This window comes from Anser brachyrhynchus (assembly GCF_964034855.1).
Source record: "Anser brachyrhynchus genome assembly, chromosome: 2".
Taxonomy (NCBI): Eukaryota; Metazoa; Chordata; class Aves; order Anseriformes; family Anatidae; genus Anser; species Anser brachyrhynchus.
In genome coordinates, this window is record NC_137695.1 from 48188052 (window position 1) to 48213292 (window position 25241).

Genomic DNA, 25241 nt, shown 5'->3' on the forward strand with positions numbered 1-25241 from the left:
AATAGCTTAACGGTGCAGCACTGGAACAGGTCACCCATAGATGATATCAAATCTCTGCCCTTATAAGATTTCAGGACAAATTCATGTCTGAGCTGATCTACTTGTATGAGTGGTTGGACTACACGACCTCCAGAGGTTACTCCCAACTAAAATTTCTTCAGTGTGCCCATGCACTCTGTGTGAATCCGGCCTCAGTGATATGGGTTGGGGAGTGGGGTTGTTATTTCTCCCTGCCTTTTCAGGTTTTCAGCTGGATTCAAACTGGACAGGATTCAAACTAGATGGAAAAAAAAAAAAAAGAAAATGGATCATGGGCACAAGAGGAGGATAAACTCCATCATGGAAAAATTTACAGTGCAGCTGGTCTTTCCCAAGAGAGCAATTCCTAAATCACATATAGAGATTTATCTTGCTGTTGTGCCTGTGGTGGCAGAGGCTACATTCAAGAAATGCCATTCTTATGTGCTGAACACCATTCTCAATTCAAAAGGCAGAGCTGAAAGCCCAGGCTGGGACCTTGCACAGGCCTAGAATACACACTTGTTCTCAACAGTATGAATCCTATAGTGATGTTTATTTTAGTTCCTAACAGAGTGAGCAATGCAGTACTTAACCATGCTCCTTGGCAATCGTGAGTACAGTCTAAGCACATAGATCTTAGGACACCCCCAGCTGTCTCCCAAAAAATGTGGAGAACATAGTTTTCCCAGTTAAGGAACTAAAACAAATGTTGATGGAAGGGTGTGCATAAGAGGAAACAGCACGTCATGAAGAAAGAGAATCACAGAATCGTTGAGGTTGGAAGGGGCTTCCGCAGGGCACGTGGTCCAATGCCCTTGTTCAAGCAGGGCCATCATAATCAGTTGCATAGGACTATGTCCAGATGCTTTTTGAGTATCTCCAAAGAGGGAGACTCCACAGCCTCACTGTGCCAGTGAGGCATCACCTGCACAGTAACGTAGTGCTTCCTGATGTTCAGAGGGAACCTGCTGTGTGTCAGGTTGTGCCCATTGCCTCTTGTCCTGTCTCTGAGCACCACTGAAGAGTCTGGCTCTGTCTTTTTGACAACCTCCCTTCAGGTAATTTATACACATTGATGAGATCCCCCTGAGCATCTTCTTCCTTAGTCTGAACATTCCTAGATCTCTCAGTCTCTTCTCATACAAGAGATTCTCCTGTCCCTTAATTATCTTCCTGGCCCCTCACCGGAATCTTTCTAGTATGTCCATGTCTCTCTTGTACTGTGGGGGAAGGGGGGTGGTGGTGCAGGGGGTGCAGAACTGGACACAGTACTCCAGGTACAGCCCCACCACAGCTGAGTAGAGGGGATCACCTCCTGCAACCTGCTTGCAACATTTTGCCTAGTGCAGCCAAGAATACTGTAAGCTATCTTAGCCATAAGGACACATTGCTGGCTCATGTGCAATTTGGTGTTCACCAGGACCCCCAGGTCCTTTTCTGCCAAGCTGCTTTCCAGCTGGGTGGACCCCAGCATACGATGATGCCTGAGGTTGTTCCTCCCAAGGTGCAAGACTTTGTACTCCTCCCACTTGAACCTCATGAGGTTCTTATCAGTCCATTTCTCCAGCCTGTATCCAGGTCACAAAAATGGGAATCTTGCACAATATCACTACACCACTGATGCATACCACTACAATGCAGGTGTAAACAAAGGACATAGATTGAACTATGGAATATTTCTTTCTAATACGATCTCAAAGGAAGTGACTAAGATCCCTGGGCTTGCTGCACTCAAATCAGAGCTTTCTACTGTTACTGTGAGGGCTTTTTTTCTGAAACTTTTCTGAGGGAAGACGATCTTCAGTATCTGCATAAGGGTGTATGTGTGGATGCTAAAAATCACAGAATGATTGAGGTTGGAAGGAACCTTTGGAGATTGTTGAGTCAAACTCCCATGGCTAAGCAGTGTCACATAGAGCAGATTTAATAGGATCACACCTAGGTGGGTTTCAAAATTCTCCACAGAAGGAGATTCCACAGTCTCTCTAGTCAACCTGTTCCAGTGCTCTGCCACCCTCACAGTAAAAAGTTTTTCTTCATATTCATATGGAACTTCCTATGTTTCTGTTTGTGCCTGTTGCTTCTCATCCTGTCACTGGGCACCACTGAAAAGACTCTGGCCCCGTCATCTCGACACCCTCCCTTAAGACATTTTTATATATTGAGAAAATCCCCTCTCAGCCTTCTTTTCTCCAGGCTAAACAGGCCAAACTCTCTCATCCTTTCCTCATAAAAGAGATGCTCCTGTTCCCTAATCATCTTCATAGCCCGCTGCAGGACTGTCTCCAGGAGAAACATGTTCTTCTTGTATGGGGAGCCCAGAAATGGACAGAGTACTCCAGATATGGCCTCACCAGGGCTGAGTAGAGGGGGAGGATCACTTCCCTTGACCTGCTGGCAACACTCTTCCGAATGCACCCCAGGATACCGTTGGGCTTCCTGGCCACAAGGCAGCTTGCTGACTTGCAGTCAGCCTGCTGTCTAGCAGGATTCCCAGGTCCCTCTCTGCGGAGCTGCTCTCCAACAGGTCAGCCCCCAGCCTGTAGTGGTGCTTGGGGTTATTCCCCCTGAGGTGCAGGACCCTGCACTTGCCCTTGTTCAACTTCATGTTCATAATTCTTATAATTCTACCAGGCAGGGTATCAGTATTATCTGTCAGATTTACCCTGTTGTGAGTGTACTTATGAGTGTGAGTTTGTTTGTTTGTTTTGTACTATCTTAAAGGTGTTTAGAAAAGAAATCTCTATTTTTATTCCACTTCTAGTTTTCCGGTGCAGAAAGTTAAATTTGGGATGGTATGTACTATATATATATATATATTAAAGCATTTCTCTAAAGGAAGCTTTTAATTCTGTGTCCTACTACTGCTTTATTTATCTTCCCAGTAAGAAATATATAACAGAAGTGCTTTATAGACTGTACATTCTGAATGGCATGGATGATTTTCTGCTATTCATCTGAAGCACTGATTATACTGCATCAGAAGAGGGAAGCCAAAGGACATTGTATTTAAAGAAAAAAAGTTGTTCCTCATTCCTCAAAGTAGCCAAGACCCAGTCTGATTTAAGGGATTTTTAAACACAGAACTCTGTAAAACATTACAAGGGTAATGTAAGTTTCTTATAGTTCAGAAAAATTGTAATAAAAGGTTTATTCATCCCTAAAAAGTAATTGCAATATTCCTAAACAGATTGTCAATGGCAAGATATAGGTATAAGAGAAATAAGAGAAGAGTGGTTCATGTGTTTTTTTTTGTTGTTGTTGTTTGTTTGTTTGTTTGTTTGTTTTTTCTCAAATGGAGTAAATAAAACTGAAATCAAATGAAAGTACTTTTGTAGGTTATAGAGGTAATCAGATCTGGCCCTCAGTGGAAAAGATCTTATTTTCCTCTCAAACATAGCCCTAAGCCCTTTTCTCAATATTTCTTAATAACAAGAAGTATCTTGACATTTTTTAATCAATTGATTTCTGCTCTAAAACATATAGTAAGCCTTTTTTTCTAAACAGTTCTTTGGGATTTTATGTATTTCAGCTTGAAGATACACCGGCCGAGCCAGTGGAAGCACCCCCAACCATATTGTCTTTTTTGGAAGAAAGCAATTTCTCGGGACATCACAGACCAGAAGAAACCTCTGAAACAGCTAAAATTAAAGAACAAGGCATGATCTCTTTTTTGTTTGTTTGTTTGTTTGGAGACAGGGAAGGATGAGTTTTCATTTATGTTATCTAGGTCAGAGTTGGTAGTTTTCTTTTGTATGAAAAACCACTGACATATTTTGGGTGCTGCCAGGAGCTGAAAATTCTATGATTTTGGGGATCCTGTGTGTTAGAAAAGGATCAGCATGTCAAACATCGAAACTGCAGTCTGTTAGACCACAGTTTCTTAACAACAGCAATGGTAAGTGGTAGCAAATATAGACAACACTCAGCACACCTCTCACTTCACTCCATATAGATGCTTACATCAGTCATTGTTAAACAGGCAAACAGTAGGTTTACCCATCCATAGGGTGGAAGTTTCAGTCACAAAACTTGGGTTTATATTTTTAAAATAAATAATATTAATAATTATAAAATTAAAAAGAAGAAGAACAACAACAACAAAAACAGCGAGAAAAAACCTGGCCTGTGGAGCTACAGCTGTTATACTCTACAACACTACAGTAATGTAAACTTTCCTTCCCTTTGCCTAACATCTGTAACACCTGTACATTACATGTGTGAAAAATAGGCAATCATTAGACATGAGTTTGAGGCAAAGAAAATGCAATACGGTCTTTGTCCTTAAATAAACTTTCATTTTATAATTTTATTCTCTCTTCTCTCTTTTCTTTTTTTTTTTTTTTTATTTCTTTTTAAATATTTCAGAGTTATAAAGTGACATTAATTCTTGGAATACTTCTCTGTATTTTGGTCATAATCTAAATAATTTCTTTGTTCAAATTGCAACATGTGCTATGATAGATAACCTCTGAATGAGTGTAATTTTGCTCTGTTTCTCACTATTAAGTGATTATTTTATTTAGATTCTTCTGTCGTGGAAACTGTACAAGGCAACAGTCAGTCTACCATTGTCACACAGAAAATCTTAAGAGAAGAAGATGCCTCTGGTTCTAGTGTTTTGCCAACAGCAAGCAGAGAGAAGGTCTGTACAAAGGGTTTGTTATCTGCCTTATCCTTTTTGGCCCAAGGGCAGGTAAACATATATGAACTTTAAGTGCTTTCCTGAGTTGTTTTCTTTGTCTATTACATCTTAGCAGCATAGCAAACCAGAAGTTACTTCTTATGATCTTGAATGTCCTCTCATGACAGCAGACTGAAAAGCACTCTCACTATACAGAAGTTTGGATCTATAAGGATTTCTCACATTGAGATGGGCTTGAGATTTTTGACTGACAAAAATAATAATAATAATAATAATAATAATAATAATAATAATACTTTGAGTTTTGCATCACTTTCATTTTGCATTAAAGAAAGTGAGAAACAAAGAAAATAATAAAAATAAATCCTTACCACAAAAGCCCACAATTTTTGTTTTCTAAAACCAGGCTTCTTGGTCTAACTCACAGTAACTACCTTGCAGGTGAAAGCCCTGTTTCCTTTTTCAGAAGTGTGACATATAAATAGATTTAAAAGGACACCCTTTGAGTGCTTACCAAGTGCTTCTGTGTTAAGGACCAAATGCAAAGAAACATTTCATTATCATAACGCTTCATTATCAGATGAATTCATTTAGAAAACTAACACTAAAACACACTAAACTCTGGAGGGATCCATGCCTAAATTGTGTATCACTGGCTTTCCTTAGTAGCTGCCAGACTAATCTGAAAATTTATAGTTTATACAAATTATCGCTTTATAAACCCAATCTTACTTAAATGACCATGCAAGATGATCCTACAATCCATGTCTTGAGAATGCAATGATAGGGTTGGTGGCATTGGTTAAGTGTCTGCAATTCCTATTTCTTCAGGACAGCAGTGTATGCTATCTCCTGCATGTATGCATACGTTGACACCTGGAGATGAAAAATTCATTTAAAAAGTAACTGGTAGCTATACTGGCATTCTTAATAATAATAATAATAATAATCCTTTGACTAATAAAATATTAAGACTGAATCTTTTCACCCCTATAAGGCATTCTAAAAGATCAAATTTGAGTCAAGTTGTTAGAGTTGTTTGGGGCACTTGTATTATTCATGTCTCTGTCAAAGGAATTACATGGATAGATGCTGTTTACAGCCATGTCTAGCCTCTTTACAGGCTGCTAGCACATTTTTTTAGAAGTGCTCTAGAAGAGGGGATATCGGGAGAGCTTTCACCTGTCAGAGATGCCTTCTGAAAATCCTGATCAGACTCTTTTGTTGTAAATGTTGAGCAGGAATACTTGACAAGAACCCTCTTGACAGAAATTGCCTGCATTAAGTGTGCAGTACACTACTGTACTGAGTAGACTAACAAAGATGGAATGGGTTGGAATTTAACTGGCATTTAAATTCTGCCAGGACCAGGAATAACTGTAAAATACATGCAAAGCATTGAGTCTAATCACATTTTCAAAATCAGGTTTTGTCAAATCACTTATAAAATCAGATATTCCTTTTCAGTAGAAATCTGTGGACCTGCCTCCTAGACATGGAAAATAAAAGAAAATGCAAGATACTACCCTGTCTCTAATTTAGGCTTCACACAGTGCTAAGAAAAATGGCAGCCCTTTTAATATCTGTATAGCCCCTTTAATTTCTGTAAATTACTCCAGCCTATATGACTGCAGGTACTAGAAACCCCAAAGAGGATAGCTCTGTGCACCATATGTAGCAAAGTCATCCTCTGTGGTGGGATACTGGACTTCGAAAGATATTGAATGAATTTTTAAGGTAATGCATTATCTGAATTTTGAGTGATTCTGCAAATTTGAACTACATATACCCCTAGTTTGGGGTATATCCTCCTGTGAGATGAAGGGCTCAAGCTACTCAAACACTTGCCCAAATTTTTGGCATATTTCAAAATAATCATATAGCAGTATATTTTTCAATAATTAACATTCCTGATTCCCCAACCATTACAGAGTTTTCTAACCAGAAAACAAATAATGTCCTTTCATTCCTCTTGCCTTTGTGACACTGTCATGACCTAAAGGGTTTCCCAGCCTGTGGGTGTATAGAGATTGCAACAGCGGGTTCACAGGATTCCATAATACAGGACACAGAGGCTTTTTTTTTCCCTTAGGTTTTCTGTTTTATTGCAGATACCACAAATCACCACTGGCAAGTATTCTTATGATTAATAAAGTGAGTGTATATGTAGAGAGATGGATGGCAAGCTAGTACAAGTTATTATCAGGAAGTAAATATATAGCAGATGTTAAAGGTATAACAATAATAAACAGTGGGAGCAGCTAGAGGTAGTAGATATGCAATTAGAGGCATTAAAAAAAACAATAATACAACATCGAATATATATTAGTATTATAGGTTCAAAAAATTATCAATACTATAGCAGCAAATATACTTATGACAGATGATACTCACCAGTACTATGGCAGCAAATATACATGTAAAAATATATATTCATAAGACTACTGGTACCAAATATATGTAACCAATCCTAGAATAGTGATCCAACTGACCTCAAAAATGGTCCAATTCACTGGAACAACCCCAGAAATGGACACAGAAGGGGAACCAACAAAATAACTGACAGAGTCTCACTTCTAAGGTGATTCACATCATGGGGTTTGGAGGATCACAGGTTTAGGAGTCAGCCTGGCATAGCATCATGGAGTTAGAAGTCAGCCCAACGTTCCAGGGAAGCTTCAACCTATTTCCTATAATAGAAAGAGAAGAATGTGTGCAGCATGAGAAATTTTCAGAGAGAGAAGCTCCATTTGGGGTGAAAATCAGGCCATTTTTATACCATAAAGAAAAGAGAGTGCAGGACACCACCACTTCAAGCAGTCAGTAGATGCTGTTGCTTTCTGGTTTTCTCTTGAGACAGCCAATAGATGATGGTGTTTATTTTCTCAGTTAAACCACAGGATAATGCAATATATTTATTATATTTAAATTTTTACTTACTCAGGGACAGAAAGGTCAGAATGGAGAGGATGGGCCCACAGGACCTCCAGGAAGGCCAGGAATAGGAGATGTGCAGAAAAAAGACCCAGGATCTCCCGGACCTTCAGCAAAAAATGGCCAACATGATCCACCTGTGAGTATTCTGTTGAAAGAATGCATGTTATTTGGGAAGGGTATTAGTCATTCATGTGTAAAGGCCTGAAACTCCACAGCCTCGCACACTGTCATCAGTTATACTTCTAGAAGATGTGTGCTTAGCCCCACCAAATCAGCTCAGGAGTATCTGCTTTGCACATGCGTTAATGACTATACAAGGGCCTGATAAAACCACTGATGTGCCAACATATTCCCCAAATGTACAAGCATTTTCAGGACAAATCTTTTTTTCTTTTTTTTTTTTCCTTTCCTACTAAGGGAAAAAATGGAGTGCAACAGTGGGACTTCAAAGTAACTAGTGCTTACACTTGTTTTGTTACTATAGTAACTTAGAAAGTAAACCGTCTTATTTCCTGTCATAGATATTTTGTTATATGCTGTGAAACGAAACATTATCCTGTATTTTTTATAGTTAGTCTTTTGTCCATGTGCAGTGTGTTCTATCCTTGCGTATATCTATGCAACTCTACTATTGGATTGAGGGGGCTTCACTCAGCAATAAAATTAGTAAACACTAAATTGATGTTGGCCACATGAGTTCAGGTCCATTATGTCTAAAAACATTACTTTACTATAAATTTGATATCAGTTACTCTACAGGAAAAATAATAAAAGGGGGAAAACTTTTGATTTTACAGGTGCATTTTTATTCACAATAAGTTTATACAACCCATCTCTAAAATTAGCACAGCACTAAAACTTGAGTAGTAAAGTCCATATTCACATCTGTCCAGATTCCCAAAATGACATTAAGGAAAACAATTCTGATGTTCCGTTGTCTTTCAAACCTTTTTTTCCAATGTCCAAATTGAATTCATATATCGCACCACTTTCTAATAGCACTGACATAAAAGTCAGTGGGAGTTTTTTCTAGACAGTAATCAAGAGTCCTTAGGAAGAGAATATATGCATGTTACGTATAGCTGAGGTGAACATATATAGAAAGATTATTTGCAATTAATTTGAATGCTGGAGTTTAGAACAGAAAATGGGGAAAAACTATATGTAGTAACACACATATGCTGTCCGATGCATATCACCAGAAAGCAACCTACTTGATAGGAACTGGATGTATTCAGGTAGGTCAAGGCAAAAAGGACTTCAGGACAAGCTGGCAGAAGACTAATGCCAAAGATATGGTTTGGTGTGCTCAGGCAGCAGCTTGCAGTAGCATGTTACAAGTATATTTCATGGTTTTTTTGTTGACTATCACTTTTGAATGAAATTGAAAGTAGAGGACTTCCAAGTGCCCGTTTTCCCACAGTCTGAAGGTTGTTGGGAAAGAGGCAAAATTCTAGCCTGAAATTTACCTATTGTAAGTATATTCAGTAATTTTGGAACAAACTTTGGAATACATTCTTATCTGTTAGGTACATAAATGGCTAAGAGACAGAAAATTTGAAATGGATTTTTCAAAGACAGCTGCCACTATTTGTACTAGTGGGACATTATTACAAGGATGATAATGGGGCTGGAACAGCTCTCCTATGAAGAAAGGCTGAGGGATTTGGGGTTGTTCAGCCTGGAGAAGAGAAGGCTCCAGGGAGACCTTAAAGTGGCCTTACGTTACCTAAAATGGAACGACAAGAAAATTGGAGAGGAACTCTTTGTCAGAGAGTGTAGTAATAGGACAAGAAGTAATGGCATTAAACTAAAAGAGGGGAGATTTAGATTATATATAAGGAAAAAAATCTTCACTCGGAGGGTGGTGAGGCATTGGAGCAGGTTGCCCAGAGAAGCTGTGGATGCCCCATCTCTGGAAGTGTTCAAGACCAGGTTGGATGAGGGCCTGGGCAATCTAGTAGGTGGCATCCCTGCCCATCACAGGGGGATTGGAACTGAATGATCTTTAAGGTCCCTTCCAACCCAAGCCATTCTATGGTTCTATGTTTCTATGATAAAGGATGAATAAAAAAATCATTAGATAGCTATATAGTGGGAATAGTTGTAATTTACTTCTTAGCAGCTGCTTTGAGTTACAGCCCTCTTAGAAGCAGATATGTTGTTTTCTCTCAAACATAGTCTGGAACCTCTGGAGTTATCACTGAATGTGACTCATAATGGTTTTATGCAGTACCAGCAAGTATATAAAAACCTATTCCTGATTAAAGGGAAATTCCAGAATTCTGTTCAGCTGCATTAAGATTTTTTTCAGTATTTATAGCAGAGTGACTTGGAAACCATGTCTGTTACAAAACCAAAACTGAGAATATGCCTGTCATTTAGGCAGGTCAGAATGGGCAATTTCAGAACCAGATTTGGACATCTCATCTTTAAGATACCTTCCAACCAAGCCGTTCTATGATTCTATGTTTCATTCTGTGATTCTATGTTCATTCAGAATTGGCTCAATATACAGTATTTTTCATCCAAGCTTTTCACTGACATGTTTTAGAACTGGCTATTTAAAGGAGCCTTGACAAGAGGGTTCCACATAGTTAGCAGTTGTAATCCAGATTCTTAGAAATTTGTCACTCACTTAAATTTGAAAACAAACATTAAACATTTATTAAATTAGAGTGGTGGCCCTTTCATTTTTTATCCTTTGCTTTCTATAAATTATCAATATATATTTTTAATGGTTTTATGCAGTAACTCTTGTAAGATTGCAGTCTTGTGTTCTCAATGGTTTGTTGTCTGTCTGCAGAGTTAGCCCCCGATCCAACAACAAGATCCAGCCTGGATACGTTTGTCCTTCAGTTACATTAGCATAGGACAGTTCTTATAGATTCTGGGTAATCTTCAAAGTAGTCAACAGTGCTTGAGCAGCAGCATGGAGCTCAGAGAGTGCCAGCCTAAAAAACCTTCAATAACAAGGCTAGCCTGCACTGAACTTTGTGCTGCTGTGATGACAGTGACAACCTACACAGGCTAATGTAATGTACTCTTGACATAACCTGTAAGGATTAGCTTTAAACATGCCTGAAGCTCTAGTGATCCTGTTTCATTTAACACGTCTAAGCCTTAGGGCCTGGGTTTAGATTGCTGAGCTGGGTTTAGATATCCTGACAGTATAAAAGGATAAATATAAGGATAAGTAAAAGTATAAGGATAAGGAGTATATAAAGCCCATCTGTCTGCAATCCTCTTTCCACCACCATCTTCCTATAGCCTTGTTTTCTTGGAATAAAACCCCAAGGCCTGGGAAGGGAAGGAGCCTCAGGTCTAGAGGATGTAGGGAGCAGGACAAAAGGTTGTAGTGACAGCACACCTGCTCCACCAGTTAGGAATCCTGCCAATAAGAAACGAAGGACTATGATGTCAGGAAAATATTTTTCTTTCTTTCTTACACTTAATTAAGGAATTCATGCCTGAAAACCCCATGGTTTAACAGAAAAGAGCTCCAGGAGGATGGACTAAGTGACAGCAGCTCTCCAGTATCCTACACAGTGGTCATATTCCTAGAGTGTTCTTTTCAGGCTTTGCTCATCCTGCCACACACACAGCCTGTCAGCCCTTCCAATAAGTTTTCTGCTTTGATTACAAAGAAGAAATATAGCCCCAGCCAGCTAGTCTTCATCAAAATCTTCTACAGTATGCCAGAACTCTCAATGGTAGAGAAAGGAGTTGAGGAGCCCATGTGTGGTCTGAGCACTGCTCAGACTATTACTGGATAGAGGGCTGACATGCATGTGGAGTTCAATCCCTGCTTGTGTAACACCATTATTTTACATATTTATTATTATTTTCATTATGCAATGATTTGATATGGTTTTCTATTAATATGTATTTAAATAATGTTTTGATACAAAACCGAATTCTCAGTAGACAAGAAATACAGATGTTCGAACTTAGTGGTGTTATCTGGTACCTGGTGCCACATAGTATTTCACACTTTTGTTTCATGAGTAGGTCCAAAATACTTGCCTGTATGTACTAGGAAGAGGACTATCAAATGCCACCTGCTTTAGATTTACTATCATCCACAGGGTCTTCCAGGTCTTCCTGGGCTTGATGGAGTGGTTGGCCCACCAGGACAGAAGGGAGAAAAGGTAAGTTAAACATCTGTGTTGCCCCTTGCAACACAGTGTTGGCTGACTTCAACAATTTTTTACTGAATCCAGATGTTAATGACTTATTAGAACATATTGGAAAAGAGATACTGAGAAATCCAGGTGGATGCAGTCTCATTTTCTGCATCATGCGATGTTCAAAATGCAATATGAGTTACTCTATTGCGATTCACAAATAAAAAGCTGGGAAGTCTCTAGGGAGAAAGAAAGAACTCCAGCTCCTAATCCAGACTGCAGAAACTTCTCTCCATGGTTTGTGTGTGTATAGGAGGGCCACTGGAATGACTTAAATTTGAATTCTGTGGTCTGCTCTATATGCCTTATCCCAAGTCACATAAGGGCAGGTCTGCTGACCACTAGCACAGCAACGTTTTTAAACTTCTGCAGCATCCTATGTCTGTCTGAACTCTTGACTGCTGCAGTGTTGCCATTTCAAGCTATGATATCCCAACCCCGCACTTGTGGCAGCTTCAGCCTTCTCTCAGCCTTTGGTGAGATGTTTCAGCATGCTAATGTGGCAGCAGAGGGTTACTTAGTTTTCCGTTGACTTGCTGCAGTGAATGGCATAATCGAGGATCAAATGGTTCTACAACCAACACAAGGGGAAGAGTGGGAAACACGAGTAGAAGCAAGGGATGATAGCATCCAGCAGAGAGATTTTCTTATTCTACTATTGAACAAAAATCACATACTGCAAAAAATGCCACTCTCAATATGTTTCCCCTTTATACTGCACAACCACTTCAAGAAGGATGTGGACAACATCGGCTCCAGGGCAGCCATGTTCTGCAGCGGAGCAGGGGATTGCAGTGTGCAGGTGTTTTACTTACACCTTACAGCTTACTCATCAACAACGTGGATGATGGAGCGGAGCTCACGATCAACAAGTTTGCTGACGCCACAAAGCTTGGAGGAGTGGCTGATACCCCAGAGGGCTGTGCTGCAATTCAGAGGGACTTTGACAGGCTGGAGTGTTGGGCCGAGAAGAAACTCATGAAGTTCAACAAGGGCAAGTGCAGGGTCCTGCACCTAGGGAGGAGTAACCCCAAGCACCAGTGCAGGGTGGGGGCTGACCTGTTGGAGAGCAGCTCTGCAGAGAGGGACCTGGGAGTCCTGCTGGACAGCAGGCTGACCACGAGTCAGCAAGCTGCATTTTGGCCAAGAAGGCCAATGGTATCCTGGGGTGCATTCAGAAGAGTGTTGCCAGCAGGTCAAGGGAGGTGATCCTCCCCCCCCCCCCCCCCCCCCACTCAGCCCTGGTGAGGCCACACCTGGAGTCTTGTGTCCAGTTCTGGGCTCTCCAGTACAAGAGGAACATAGAACTACTGGAGTGAGTCCAGAGGAGGGCTACAAAGATGGTTAGAGGACTGGAGCACCTGTTGTACATGGACAGGCTGAGAGAACTGGGCCTGTTTAGCCTGGAAAAGAGAAGACTGAGGGGAAACCTCATCAATGTGTATAAATATCTGAGGGAAGGGTGCCGAGAGTATGGAACCAGTCTCTTTTCAGTTGTGCCAAGCAAGAGGTCAAGAGGCTACAGGCACAAACTGAAGCACAGGAAGTTCCATCTGAATATGAGAGGGCACTTCTTTCCTGTGAGGGTGAAAAAGCACTGTAACAGATTGCCCATAGAGGTTGTGGAGTCTCCTTCTCTGGAGATATTCAAAACCCACCTGGATGCCATTGTGCTCAATGTCCTCGAGGTGATCCTGCTCATCACGGGGGGTGGACTAGATGATCTTCAGAGGTCTCTTCCAACCTCAGCAATTTGTGATTCTGACAGAGACAGTGCAGCAGAGACCTGCAGGGCCAGAGGCTTCGAGCATGTGACTGATGAGGACAAGATGAAGGAGCTCAAACTGTTTATTCTGGTAGAAAGAAGACAAAGGTGTGATCTAAGAGCTGCCTACAATTCTTTGAAGGGTGGTTGTAAAGCTGATGAAGCCAAATGGTTCCTCATAGCACCAGACGGTGCAACAAGTGACAATGGCCCAAAAACTGCATCTTGAGAGGTTCAGGCTAAACCTCAGTAGAAACTGGTTCACTAGGATATTGGTGCAGAATTGTGGCAAGCTGCCCAGAGAGGATGCAGAAGCTCTCCATTGTTGGAGATTTTCAAGATCAGGATGGACAGAGCCATCACGGACCTGATGTATAGGTGGTGATGTTTCCAGTTCAAGGGGGACACTGGATTAGATGGCCTCTGGAGATCCTGTGTAACCCTTTTTCTGTGATTCTAAGTCTCACATTCTTTTAGTGGCTACGGGAAAATTTAATCCTTCAGTGACCATCTACACTTAGGTTTCAGCACAAGAACTTGAAAGTAGACTCCTAAGTGAACCTTGAAATTTCACATACTACAAGGGAAATTAAAAACCTCCAAAACAGAGAGAATATTGACATATTTATTTTTTTAAATTGAAAGATTTTTTAATATCAATCTGGAGAATGTAGGGTCTGACTTGTGATTTCAAAAGACTGATGTTGGTAGAACTACAGAACACATGGGATCTAGCAGCTATCCAGAAAACAAAGAATGAATCTTATAAAGCAGGCAGTCACACCTTGCCTCTATTGTAAACAGTGGCTTGAGTTTTACATAAAGGATTTTAAGAAGAGAATAAATTCTACCTGAAGCAAACTCGACCTGACTTTCAGATTATAGGAAACAGAATTATCTGAAAGAGAAAAATAATTTTCAAACAGGGTATAATACTCAAAAAACTGGCAAAAAAGTCAACTGTTTTGCCTCACTGAGACAGTTTTCTACATTATGTACATACATTGACAAATGTTAATTAGAAGTGAAGTACTACATTTTTGTTCCTGCTCAATACAATCCCCAACACCATGGGAAAATATGATTTTTCCATTTCTACTATGCATTTTTTCCTGAAAACCTGTTTTAATCTATAGTGCGATAGTGTAATAATTATTCCTGGTTACTACATAGAATACTACAGGGTGAAACTGCAGGATGCATAGAAGAGTGGAAAGTTCCTTGGAGTGACATATGATATGGTTTTTAGCCACTACTTTTTGAAGAAATCATTGTTATCGTTTCAGTGCTGATGCTTACTCATTTTTTCAGAACTTACTTAAACAAAGTTTCTACTGAATGTGTAAGCACAGGAGCTTGCCAATATAACAATTAAGTCCATTAGATTCAGTGCAATTTAGAAAATGAATATTTATATGCAGTGAGTTTCTGTCTTTTCCATACATTAGATGTGGGGAAATGGCATTTAGGTAAAGTATATAAAAGCAAACCAAAAAATCTGATTGCTGCACAAAAGTCTGAAAACCATACTGGTAATCATATCCCTTGTTTGGACTGGTACCGTAGACAACTTGCTTGTTTCCACGCCAGATCAGTTTCCGCTTCTCCTATAGTCCATGAGGGCTTTGTCATTTAAGTTTAGAAGCATAAGGATGTGACCCACAGTGTTTAATTCTGTGTAGTCTAGAAATCTGAAAATCTGCAGCAATAATTGAAATATAGGTTTGCTTCCTGTATGCATCCCAGACCAGAGGTAGTCATTTGTTAATATAACTCCTGAATAACAGATTGTTTTCCTTTTAACTAAGGGGCCTAATGGTTCATATAAAGGACATTATGACATCAAGATAAACAACACAGAAATTTGTTAGTATTTTAATTAAGCAATCACATTCATCTGATTTTTTTTTTCCTGATTAATGCTCCTACTGTACATAATAAGGATGGTTTTCTTTTACAGGGTGATAGAGGTCTTCCTGGCTCCGTGGGTCCAAAGGTAAAGATAAAAATGAAACAGACAGTGACTTTATGGATTATGGGAAAGCAGTATCATTCCAACACAGCATGTTACTTAGAATGTACCACTGAAAAGGGCTAAGTCTATTAAGATTATTATTGTGAATCCTAAGCACTTAACTACGTCAACCTTTTCATGTTCAGTATAAGAATCGACTGACCTTTTATTTTAGGGTAATACTGGAGACACTGGATTAATAGGCCCCAAAGGAGAAGCTGGTCCTCATGGCTCTCCTGGGAAACAAGGACCTCCAGGACCCCCAGGGCCTCCTGGACCACCTGGACCTCCTGGATCCACAGGTCTAAGCTACGGTTCGGGATTTGAGGTATTTTGCTGTTACGGGGTTTGTTGTAGTTATGGATATGCTTCCTTCAGAGAAGGGGCATTGTAATCATCTGTATATTTCACGACTAAGAATGAATTGATGACATACGGAGTCATTTGCTACAGACTGAAATTTGCCTCTGGGTAACCCACAATTCTTTTTATTGTGGGCACTTGACCATGTAATTGGCAATGTTTAGACCATGCAAGGAATGGATTTGTTTAATGACTGGAAGCCAGCCAATGTTAAACCCATTTACAAAAGGTGCATAACAGAAGAACTAGGAAGCTACAACCCATTAGTCTAACTTCAGTCTCTAGAAAAAGTTATGGAGAAGATTGTCGTGGGGGACATTGAAAGGCATTTCAGGAACAAAGCTATTATCAGGCATAGTTAACATATGTTTATCAAGAGAAAGGCCTTCTTTAGTAATTTGATCTCTTTCTATGATAAGGTCACCTGCTTGGTGGACAAAGGAAAGGCAGCAAGTCTAATTTTTCTGGATTTCAGTGAGGCCTTTGATAAAGATGAAGGTCTGTTAATTAATTAATTATATAACTCTGCAGAGTCAGCTACTCAGTGATCTTTCGCAAAGCAAGTACACCTCTGACTGGAATCACCGTCATTTATACACAGAAAACTTTTGAAAACTATCTCTTTGGCTACTTTTGATTGGCTATTACAGCTCACCTAACTTATCTCTACTGAGTTTGTGCATTACAGATGAATGGGCAGGGAGGGAGAGGAGGGGACAACACCAAATCTCACATTAGCATACATTAGCATTTTGATGAGTGTGACTTTTAATGTGTTAATGACCCTTAATGAGCAAAAGGTTACTATAGGTCAGTCCAGAGCAGTTTTTCTCGTTCTTATTTTTTACCTTTTATCCCTTATCTTCCTTGCTTCTGCTAGCTCAAGGCTACCTGTTTCTCTCTTTCTTTATTTTCTCAGCTAAAAGACTACACAAGCTATAGAAAGACTACATAAGCTACAGGCCTCCCTATTTTCTTCAAGGTTTCCTTGTTTTTTTTCCCAGCTTTGGGACTACAGTATGGCTACAGTTCAGCTGGGCTGTCAGCCACATCACCTTTTTAGAGGAGCCTTCCCTAATTCCTACGGGACCATTCACAGGTATTTCCCTGTTGTTTCCTAAAGTGTTTGTGTTCCCTGGTTCTTCTCTGTCCCTCAGAACTATATCCCCCTCCTCCACTGAATCTAGTTTAAAGCTCAGATAATAAGTCCAGCCAGCTTGCTGCCCAGAACACTCTTGCCCCACCTGGTCAGGTGCGCTCTATCTGTTGTGAACATGCCCAGTCTCTTGAAGGTGTGTCTGAGATCACAGAACCCAAAACCCAGAGCATAACACCAGTCGTGCAGCCATTCATTCACCTAATCCATTCATCTTCTTCTTAGGTCCCAGTTTCCAGCTAGGAGGATACAGGAGAACAGTACTTGCACGCCCAATCCCTTCAACATCTTTTAAAGGGACATAAAGTCCGTTTTGATATTTCAGACTTGCCTCACTGTGGTGTTTGATCGTACATGAAACTGTAGGAATGGTTCATAGTCCTCTGGTTTTACCAGACTTGGTAGCTCCTTTGTAGTATCAAGAATGTGGGCCCCAGGCAGACAGGAAACCTCTCTAGAGAGATTGTCTGGATAACAAAAGAGTGCTTCGGTGCCTCTCAGCAATGAATTTCCCAATAACTAACAACCTTCATGCTTTTTTAGTGGCACTGGTTCTAATACAGGTGGTTGGTTAGACCAGCTTTGTGTGGTTGTTCTTTCCTGGGTCTTGACCATAACTCATGTATTCTTTTTCCAGTCCCAGAGCATTGTATCTGTTGCATAGGGGCACTTTGGGGGCAAGGGAGAGACTCTTCCTCTCGCTCCGAGCAGAGACAAAGGACCACTCTCCCTTGTCATGTGAGTCTTTCAAATGTGTTCATTCAGAGCTGGAAGTTTGTTTACCATCCCTTTGCCAGGACTTAAGGCAGGGCTGTTGCTTGGCCCGTGTCAGTGCGTAACATCATTTGTTAATCTCCCACTCAGATTCCTGGACGCTACATTTTCTGGTGAGCTCCTCTCGTAACAGAGCCACCTCTTTGAAAAGTTCATCCAGGTGGGCACACCTGCACCCATGACACCCACCTCTGCCTTCAGGACCCAGGGGGACTACCAGTGAATGGAGTTCCCTGGAACTGAAGGTCTGAGCACATCTTTCAATCCTCAGGAGGTCTGTTTGGGTGCAGGCATCTGCCTAGGGAGGTTGTGGCCCCTCCATCTGGGTTTCAGCCTCAGACCAGCTGGCTCGGCGGGTGGACAACATTTCTGTAACAGTAGAAGGCCCTTCCTCTGCTGATCCCAGAATACAAAATAAAGGACCCACGCCACACTCTGACTGACATGCCATGCCCTGTTTGCTGCACTCCTAGGGGCTGCTTGCTTTGTATGACTGAGGAGAAGCACTCCTGGCTCTGCCCAAGGCTTGTCAGCCGTCCTCGAGAGGGCTGTAGGGTCCTGGTGGCTCCCTCAGCTGCCTCAAGGGACCTCTATGCAGGAAATACCCTGCAGGCCGCAATGCTGCTGGAGAACGTATCTGCCCCAGAGCCGATCACCTCAGCAAGTGACTAGTGAGATAGAGGTGCTGATCTCTTCTCCCTTGTAACCAGTGATAGGACACATGGGAATGGCACGAAGTTCTACCAGGGGAGGTTCAGATTGGATATTAGGTAAAATTTCTTTACACCAAAAGAGGTGGTTGATGCCTCATCCCTCTCAGTATTCAAGAGATGTTTGGCCAGTGCCCTCATTAATATGCTTTAAGTTTTGATTATCCCTGAAGAGGTCAGGCAGTTGGACTTGATGATCTTTGTAGGTCCCTTCCAACAGAACTATTATTCTATAATATTCTTATTTAGGCACTTTTCATTCAATTATTCAGTAAATAAATATTAATATTGTGTATTATATAAAAATATAATTGCTAATATCAGATACTCAAAGCTACTACTGCATTACATGGAAAAGCTTCTTTGGCACCATCTTTTCCGTGTAAATAATTTAGAGTAAATCTGTATATATCTAGAGACCTGCCAGTATTCATTAAAATCAAGCTGCAGGTCCCACTTAAGCTTCTACTTTTCCCATGCTGTCATTTTTGAAGCCATGAGTTTAATTTCTTCAGTAAGATGGAAATACAGAGAAAACTTATTGACATTTGTGGCTTCATAGTCTGTTCTACTCAGAAGAATTTTTTTCTATTAAAAAATGAAAAAGAAAAAGAGATTGCAAATCCTACTTTCTACTTCTGAAAACAATACCTTCATCACTTTAAAATACGGTATCTGGTCAGCTCTATCTGAGTTTTACATGTCATTTTAGAACTACTCATTGAGATGATTCTTTTGGAACAGAAAGGAGCTGTGCAGTACAGCAAGGCAAAGGGAGCACACTCAGGTTTTAGAGCTGCCATATTAACATGTTTGTGAAGCAATGTTGACAGATTGCCTGCATCAACAGTCACATATGAGTTTTTGCCTTCTCTTTTTGTGTGCTTTTCATTTCTAATCTAGCAGTTTGACTCAGAAAAGTGTTTCCAGAGTTGTTTATTATTGTTGTTGTTGTTCTTCTTATTATTATTATTATTTCATGGAATACAATACAAGGTTGCATAGAAGCTGAGGACAGTTTCATCAGGAAAGTAAGCAGTTTTGAACAAAACTGCTGGCCATCTATAGAATTGCATTTGTAAAGTGATGGTGTTTAAAAGATGCCAGTTAATTCACAGATAAATACATGTTTCTGCCAGTATCTAAAGTGCTTCTTTTTTATTTCTCTCTTCTTTACTATAGAGACACTTTGAGTACTCCAAGTACAGAGGTGACCATTAATGCTTGTTTAGAGGCATATTCTAACATCTGATATCTAACTAAACAGTATTATACTATGTACACTACTAAGTAATAATGTCACTGACATCCATGGATTTCAATGGGCAAAAAAACTCTCCAGCAGCTAACAAGTTCTTAACTGCCACCACTGCAATTTTTAGTAAAGAATAGCATGAAGTCTAACTATACAAACACTCTATTGCATTAACTTCGACATACTACAAAGGCTGGTACAGAGTCTTCCCTGATTAATATATGCTTGCCTCAGAATGAGGAAAGGGCTGGTAATAAGCCACATCTTCATCCTAGGCCTGGTCTTTGTTTGATCCTGGGATGGCTTGTCTGACTGATAGTCACTTTCTGTGACCCTTCAGGATCACAGATGTTAAGGGATGCTCCACTCTTCCCCATTCATTCGAGTAGAAGCAACCTTTGCCTTGTTGTGCCACCAAAGAGAGCCCCTGCAGGCAGGTACTTAGGACCAAAATTTGCCACTTCTGATGCCTAATTCAAAGAGGGACAAAGTCTGTAATACTTGGCAGAAAAGCATGACATTGTGAAAACTGACAGTTCCTACTTTTATGGACACAGATAGAGAGAGATACCAACTCTAACTGCATCAATAATATCATGTCTAGCTTCATCTTAGACTTCATCCAGTCCAAATAGAATTGCTGTGATTGTAATTTCTCTGAGACAGGCTTGCTAATTCTTGCTGATCTTTTAGAGGCTCGCCCCTGCCATCTGTTAAAGCAGCAATGTGGTATGCCAATTTGTTAGGGCAACACTGCCTTTTGGTTGGCAGTGTGTTTACTGCTGTAAGGCTGTCTATGCAAAACATTCCTGTTAGCACTTGTTAGCATCTGTGATCAGCTATGTGCAAAAAACAAATGGCATGGGGTTTGCTGGCACTTGTGCTTGCCAAAAGAACAGTTTGAGCTGCAGAAGGTACCTGGTAAACCTATTAAAATATGCAGATGTCAAAATCGATGGTATGTTATATAAAGCAGGCATCAAGCACTCTCTTAAAATGAAAGTATACTGGCACAGATGGATCATTTAAAGAGGAGTGGAGGCAAAGGAAGGAAGGGCCCAGAAACACATTTTATGGTTTACTCTAAGTAGTGAGTGTTTGGTTAAACAGGCCAAACAGAATCTCAGCAGATTTTCTGATGTTATTTGTCATTCTGATATCTGATGGAGGAGCAAAATGAAGTCTAAGTAACATTCATTCTCAGGTGAAGTTACATGGAAGGACTTGAACCAATCTAACGACTCGTTATCCCCCACCTTGGTCCTTAAACAGAAGGTCTCAATTTCAGCTGTGCACTCCTTCTGCTTCTCTTGTACTTGCCCTCATAGAGTTGGTGGGAAAAAATAAAATAACAAGATCTCTCCTTTTCACTGGAGTCAGATCGTTTGACATTTTCCATAATTTCAGCACTAAACTCATTCCATAGCAGCTTAAGCTGATGTAATTGGTTTTCCTACCCTTTTCCTTACACTGTCACCAGAATACATAAGATCCATGGCAATCTGAGCCATTTCAAGTCAATAACTATGCAGAAAGCTAAGGAGTGCTCACTAGGAGTATGGGTCCTCTAAACATGATAAACTGATAAAAAGGCTCATTGTTACTAAGAGGTGAAGATTTTATTTTCTTTCTGCTCCTCCTCCTGTCTGCAGCTGTTCCTGGCACATGCTTGCCCTTCACATACACTAACATCCAGTGTTCTATCAATCCTTCCACAAGTAAATTTAATGTACTAAAATTTTAGAGAACTATCCACACACACACACCCCAAAAAAATCCACTAATTTTCTGCCATATTAGTGAGTTTAAATAACTCACAGAAAAGTCAGAGGATTCAATATGTGGCACAGATGTTGAAAATGAAGGCTATATGGCTGTGAACAAGGAAGAGGAACAATGAAATATCAGTATTTTCCATTTTCAGAAGAAAGAAGTAATTGAGTCTGCTCAACTACATTTAGAAATGCATCTAAGAAGAAAACAGTGGTTTCCTGCTGGCATGGTTGGTCCAGACACTTTGCAACACAGTCTGACAAGTTCTGGAATAGGCTTAAGGCTAGTAATCAGAGTATGTGGCTGAAATGGTTCTGGGGCTAAGATAGAGAACTATGGCAACCTACAATTGTACTTCTTTGTCTGCTTCAGAACTGGCACCTCCTGGTTATGCCCTGGATTTGGAATGTCACAGTCAGAACAATGGGAGCCAAATGGTAGTTGTTACTTTCTGTGTAGTCTCCTTTAAAGTCACTAGAACATATCCACAGGAAATATGGGTGTTTCCCACAAGATCTTCCATTTCTCCGAGATCTTTCTGAAGTCAGCAGAGAGCCAGGACAATGATCTGTACACCTGAAACACATTGCCTATGAGGAAAGACTCAAGGGACTAAGCTTGCTTAGTCTAGAGAAGACTTAAGGTCCCTTTAAATACCTGAAAGGAGGTTACTGAGAAGACATGTAGCCAGGATCTTTACAGTGGTGCACAGAGGGATGAGCAACAGTAATCATAAACTGAAACGGGAGGTTCAGATTTGACAGAAGTAAAATATTTTTCACCCTGAGGACAGACAAGCATTGGAACAGGTGCTTGGAGAGGCTGTAGAACCTCCATCTCTGGTGAGTTCCAAGACCTGAAGGGACAAAGCCCTGTCCAACTTGATTCGAATTCAAAGTTGACCCTACTATCAACAGAAAGTTGGACTGGGTAGCCTCTGAGGTCTCTCCCATCTTAATTAATTCCACATTTTTTGGCAGAACAGTTCTTCCCGCTCCATTTCAGTCAGCTGCACTTTAAGCAGAAATTCACAATTAAACTGTGAAAGTTATGAAGGACCTTTATTTTTGAATAATGATTGTTGCTCTTAAAAAACAGCATGCAAGCCCTCCCTGCCTTAATTCAGTTATGTAACCCTTACTAGTCATTATAGTATTTCAGCAGCAAGGTGACAAGAAGTGTTAAACAGAGAAATACTATCTCAACACATTTAAACGTAGCACATACGTAAAACTGAGATTCTCTCACAGGTGCCTGTTGCTGTCCAGACTCAAGTGTCAGAGACATAACGTCAAAGTGACAAGTTTGTAAAGACCAGAGTTTCTGTATGAAAGATCAACACGCTCTTATCTCATTTGAAAAGAGCCTATCTCTAGAACACCACGCGTTGATTTAAAATAAAAGGCCAATGAGAAAGCATAAAATATATATATATGTTCAACATCTGCCCATTTTTTTACAGGACTCCAGAAAAATCAGCAGCTGAAGAAAAAAAAAAAAAAAAAGATTAATTCTTAAGTTCTGTAGTGTTTTTCTCTTCCATTAGGACATGGAGGGATCAGGGATTACTGGCTTGCTAAGTGAATCCAGAATTACAGGATCAAGAGTGCCAAAGGTGAGTGGATATTCTGAGGGAGGGGAGCATTGATTTTTTTTTGGTCTGTTTGTCTGTTTCTTTGTTTTCCAAAACCAAAACTGTCATGTCTCTGCTTTTTGGAAATGCCAGTTAGCTATAGACTAACCAGCTATAGACCCAGTCAGCTATAGACTAACTGCACTGCACTGGCTTCAGTTGCTCTAGAATGATATTACAATAACTGTGTCTCCTAAAGAATCTGAAATGTATTTCTCTGATACCTGGTTAGCTGAGGATTTTTAGATAATTGAGTGGTATATATTTAAGAGATTAAATGATGAGATAGAGTTTCTTTCCATCATCTTGTTCCCTGTTTCTTGTTTTACCCCTAATAGATGCCCTTCTTGCGTATGAAGATGAATGAAATTGAAATGTTACAGTTTGACAATAAGATATACATAATCTGAAAATACCACTTAAACTAAAACATTGTTCCCAGTAGTATGGAAATCATGACCCAGAAAAAGGAATGCTTTTTCCTCCATCAACCTTGTCTCATGATATTTTTGTCAGTGTGAGACACTCTAAAACACTGAGTACTTGCCACATTTTATCTTAATTCTTAACAAGTAACACCAAAACTACAATCTACAGTGACTTGCCCAAAGCAGGCAATTATCTAGCATTCCTCCTCCCAGAACTGTCTGCATTGTTCTGATTTGGTCTTCTGAAGTCCTGTTCCCATGCTCACTCTGAAAGAAACATCTGAACACTCAAAATATAGCTTTGAAAGAATGAGCCTTGTTGCCCAAGTCTGGAGAAAGTACTGCTGAGAAAGACCTTGGGATAAGGTAGATGCCAGACTGAATATTCAGCAACAGTGCACTCTCACTGCAAATAAGGAAAACCCTGTGCTGCAATGCATCAAGAAGAGCATGGCTAACACATATAAAGATGTTATTATGCTCTTGTACTCAGGGTTAGTGAAGCTGCAGTTGAAATATGGAATAAGAGATGTGTTGCGTTTTTTTAGTTTGTTTTGCTGTTGTTGTTGTTGTTTTTCACCCCACATCAAGAAGGATGTGGAGAAGACAGAGACAGTGCAGCAGAGACCTGCTGGGTCAGGGGCTTCGAGCATGTGACTGGTGAGGACAAGATGAAGGAGCTCAAACTGTTTATTCTGGTAAAAAGAAGACAAAGGTGTGATCTAAGAGCTGCCTACAATTCTTTGCAGGGCGGTTGTAAAGCTGATGAAGCCAAATGGTTCCTCATAGCACCAGAGGGTGCAACAAGTGACAATGGCCCAAAAACTGCATCTTGAGAGGTTCAGGCTAAACCTTAGGAGAAACTGATTCACTAGGAGATTGGTGCAGAATTGTGGCAAGCTGCCCAGAGAGGATGCAGAAGCTCTCCATTGTTGGAGATTTTCAAGACCAGGATGGACAGAGCCATCACGGACCTGATGTATAGGTGGTGATGTTTCCAGTTCAATGGGGACACTGGATTAGATGGCCTCCAGAGGTCCTGTACAACCCTGTTTCTATGATTCCATGAATCTTCAGAAATGAACTGGAGCCAATAACAAGTTTGAGAAGCTCTTTATTGTGCTGGTTTAGTAATTGTGAATCACTGAAATTGTAGCTGACTCAGTTCAATATCTTAGAGAATTTTCCCATTCTCTTTTCCTAGCTGCTGAAAAAGTTTCCAGAAAACTGTATTTACAAGAATAGAATTAATTAGCCAAAACAAACTAGTGTCCAAAATGAGATGTCCAAAGCTGGTTCTGAAATTGCCCATTCTGACTTGCCTAAATGGCAGACTTATTCTCGGTTTTGATTTTGTAACAGACATGGTTTCTGAGTCACTCTGCTATAAATACTGAAAAACATCTAAATGCAGCTGAACAAAATTCTGGAATTTTCCTTTAATCGGGAACAGTTTTTACTTGCTGGTACTGCATAAAACCATTATGAGTCACATTCAGTGATAACTCCAGAGGTTCCAGACTATGTTTGAGAGAAAACAACATATCTGCTTCTAAGAGGGCTGTAACTCAAAGCAGCTG

General features: G+C 40.3%; 1 protein-coding gene across 1 annotated transcript in view; it reads left to right on the forward strand.

The window, feature by feature from the left end:
- COL15A1 (collagen type XV alpha 1 chain) overlaps positions 1–25241 on the forward strand; it is a 123212-nt gene that overhangs the window by 39912 nt on the left and 58059 nt on the right. The window contains exons 6-12 of the mRNA XM_080580151.1: positions 3554–3680; positions 4548–4666; positions 7611–7739; positions 11692–11754; positions 15516–15551; positions 15745–15897; positions 23147–23215. Of these exons, the coding sequence (XP_080436277.1) occupies positions 3554–3680; positions 4548–4666; positions 7611–7739; positions 11692–11754; positions 15516–15551; positions 15745–15897; positions 23147–23215 (696 nt within the window). The remainder of the gene's footprint in view (positions 1–3553; positions 3681–4547; positions 4667–7610; positions 7740–11691; positions 11755–15515; positions 15552–15744; positions 15898–23146; positions 23216–25241) is intronic.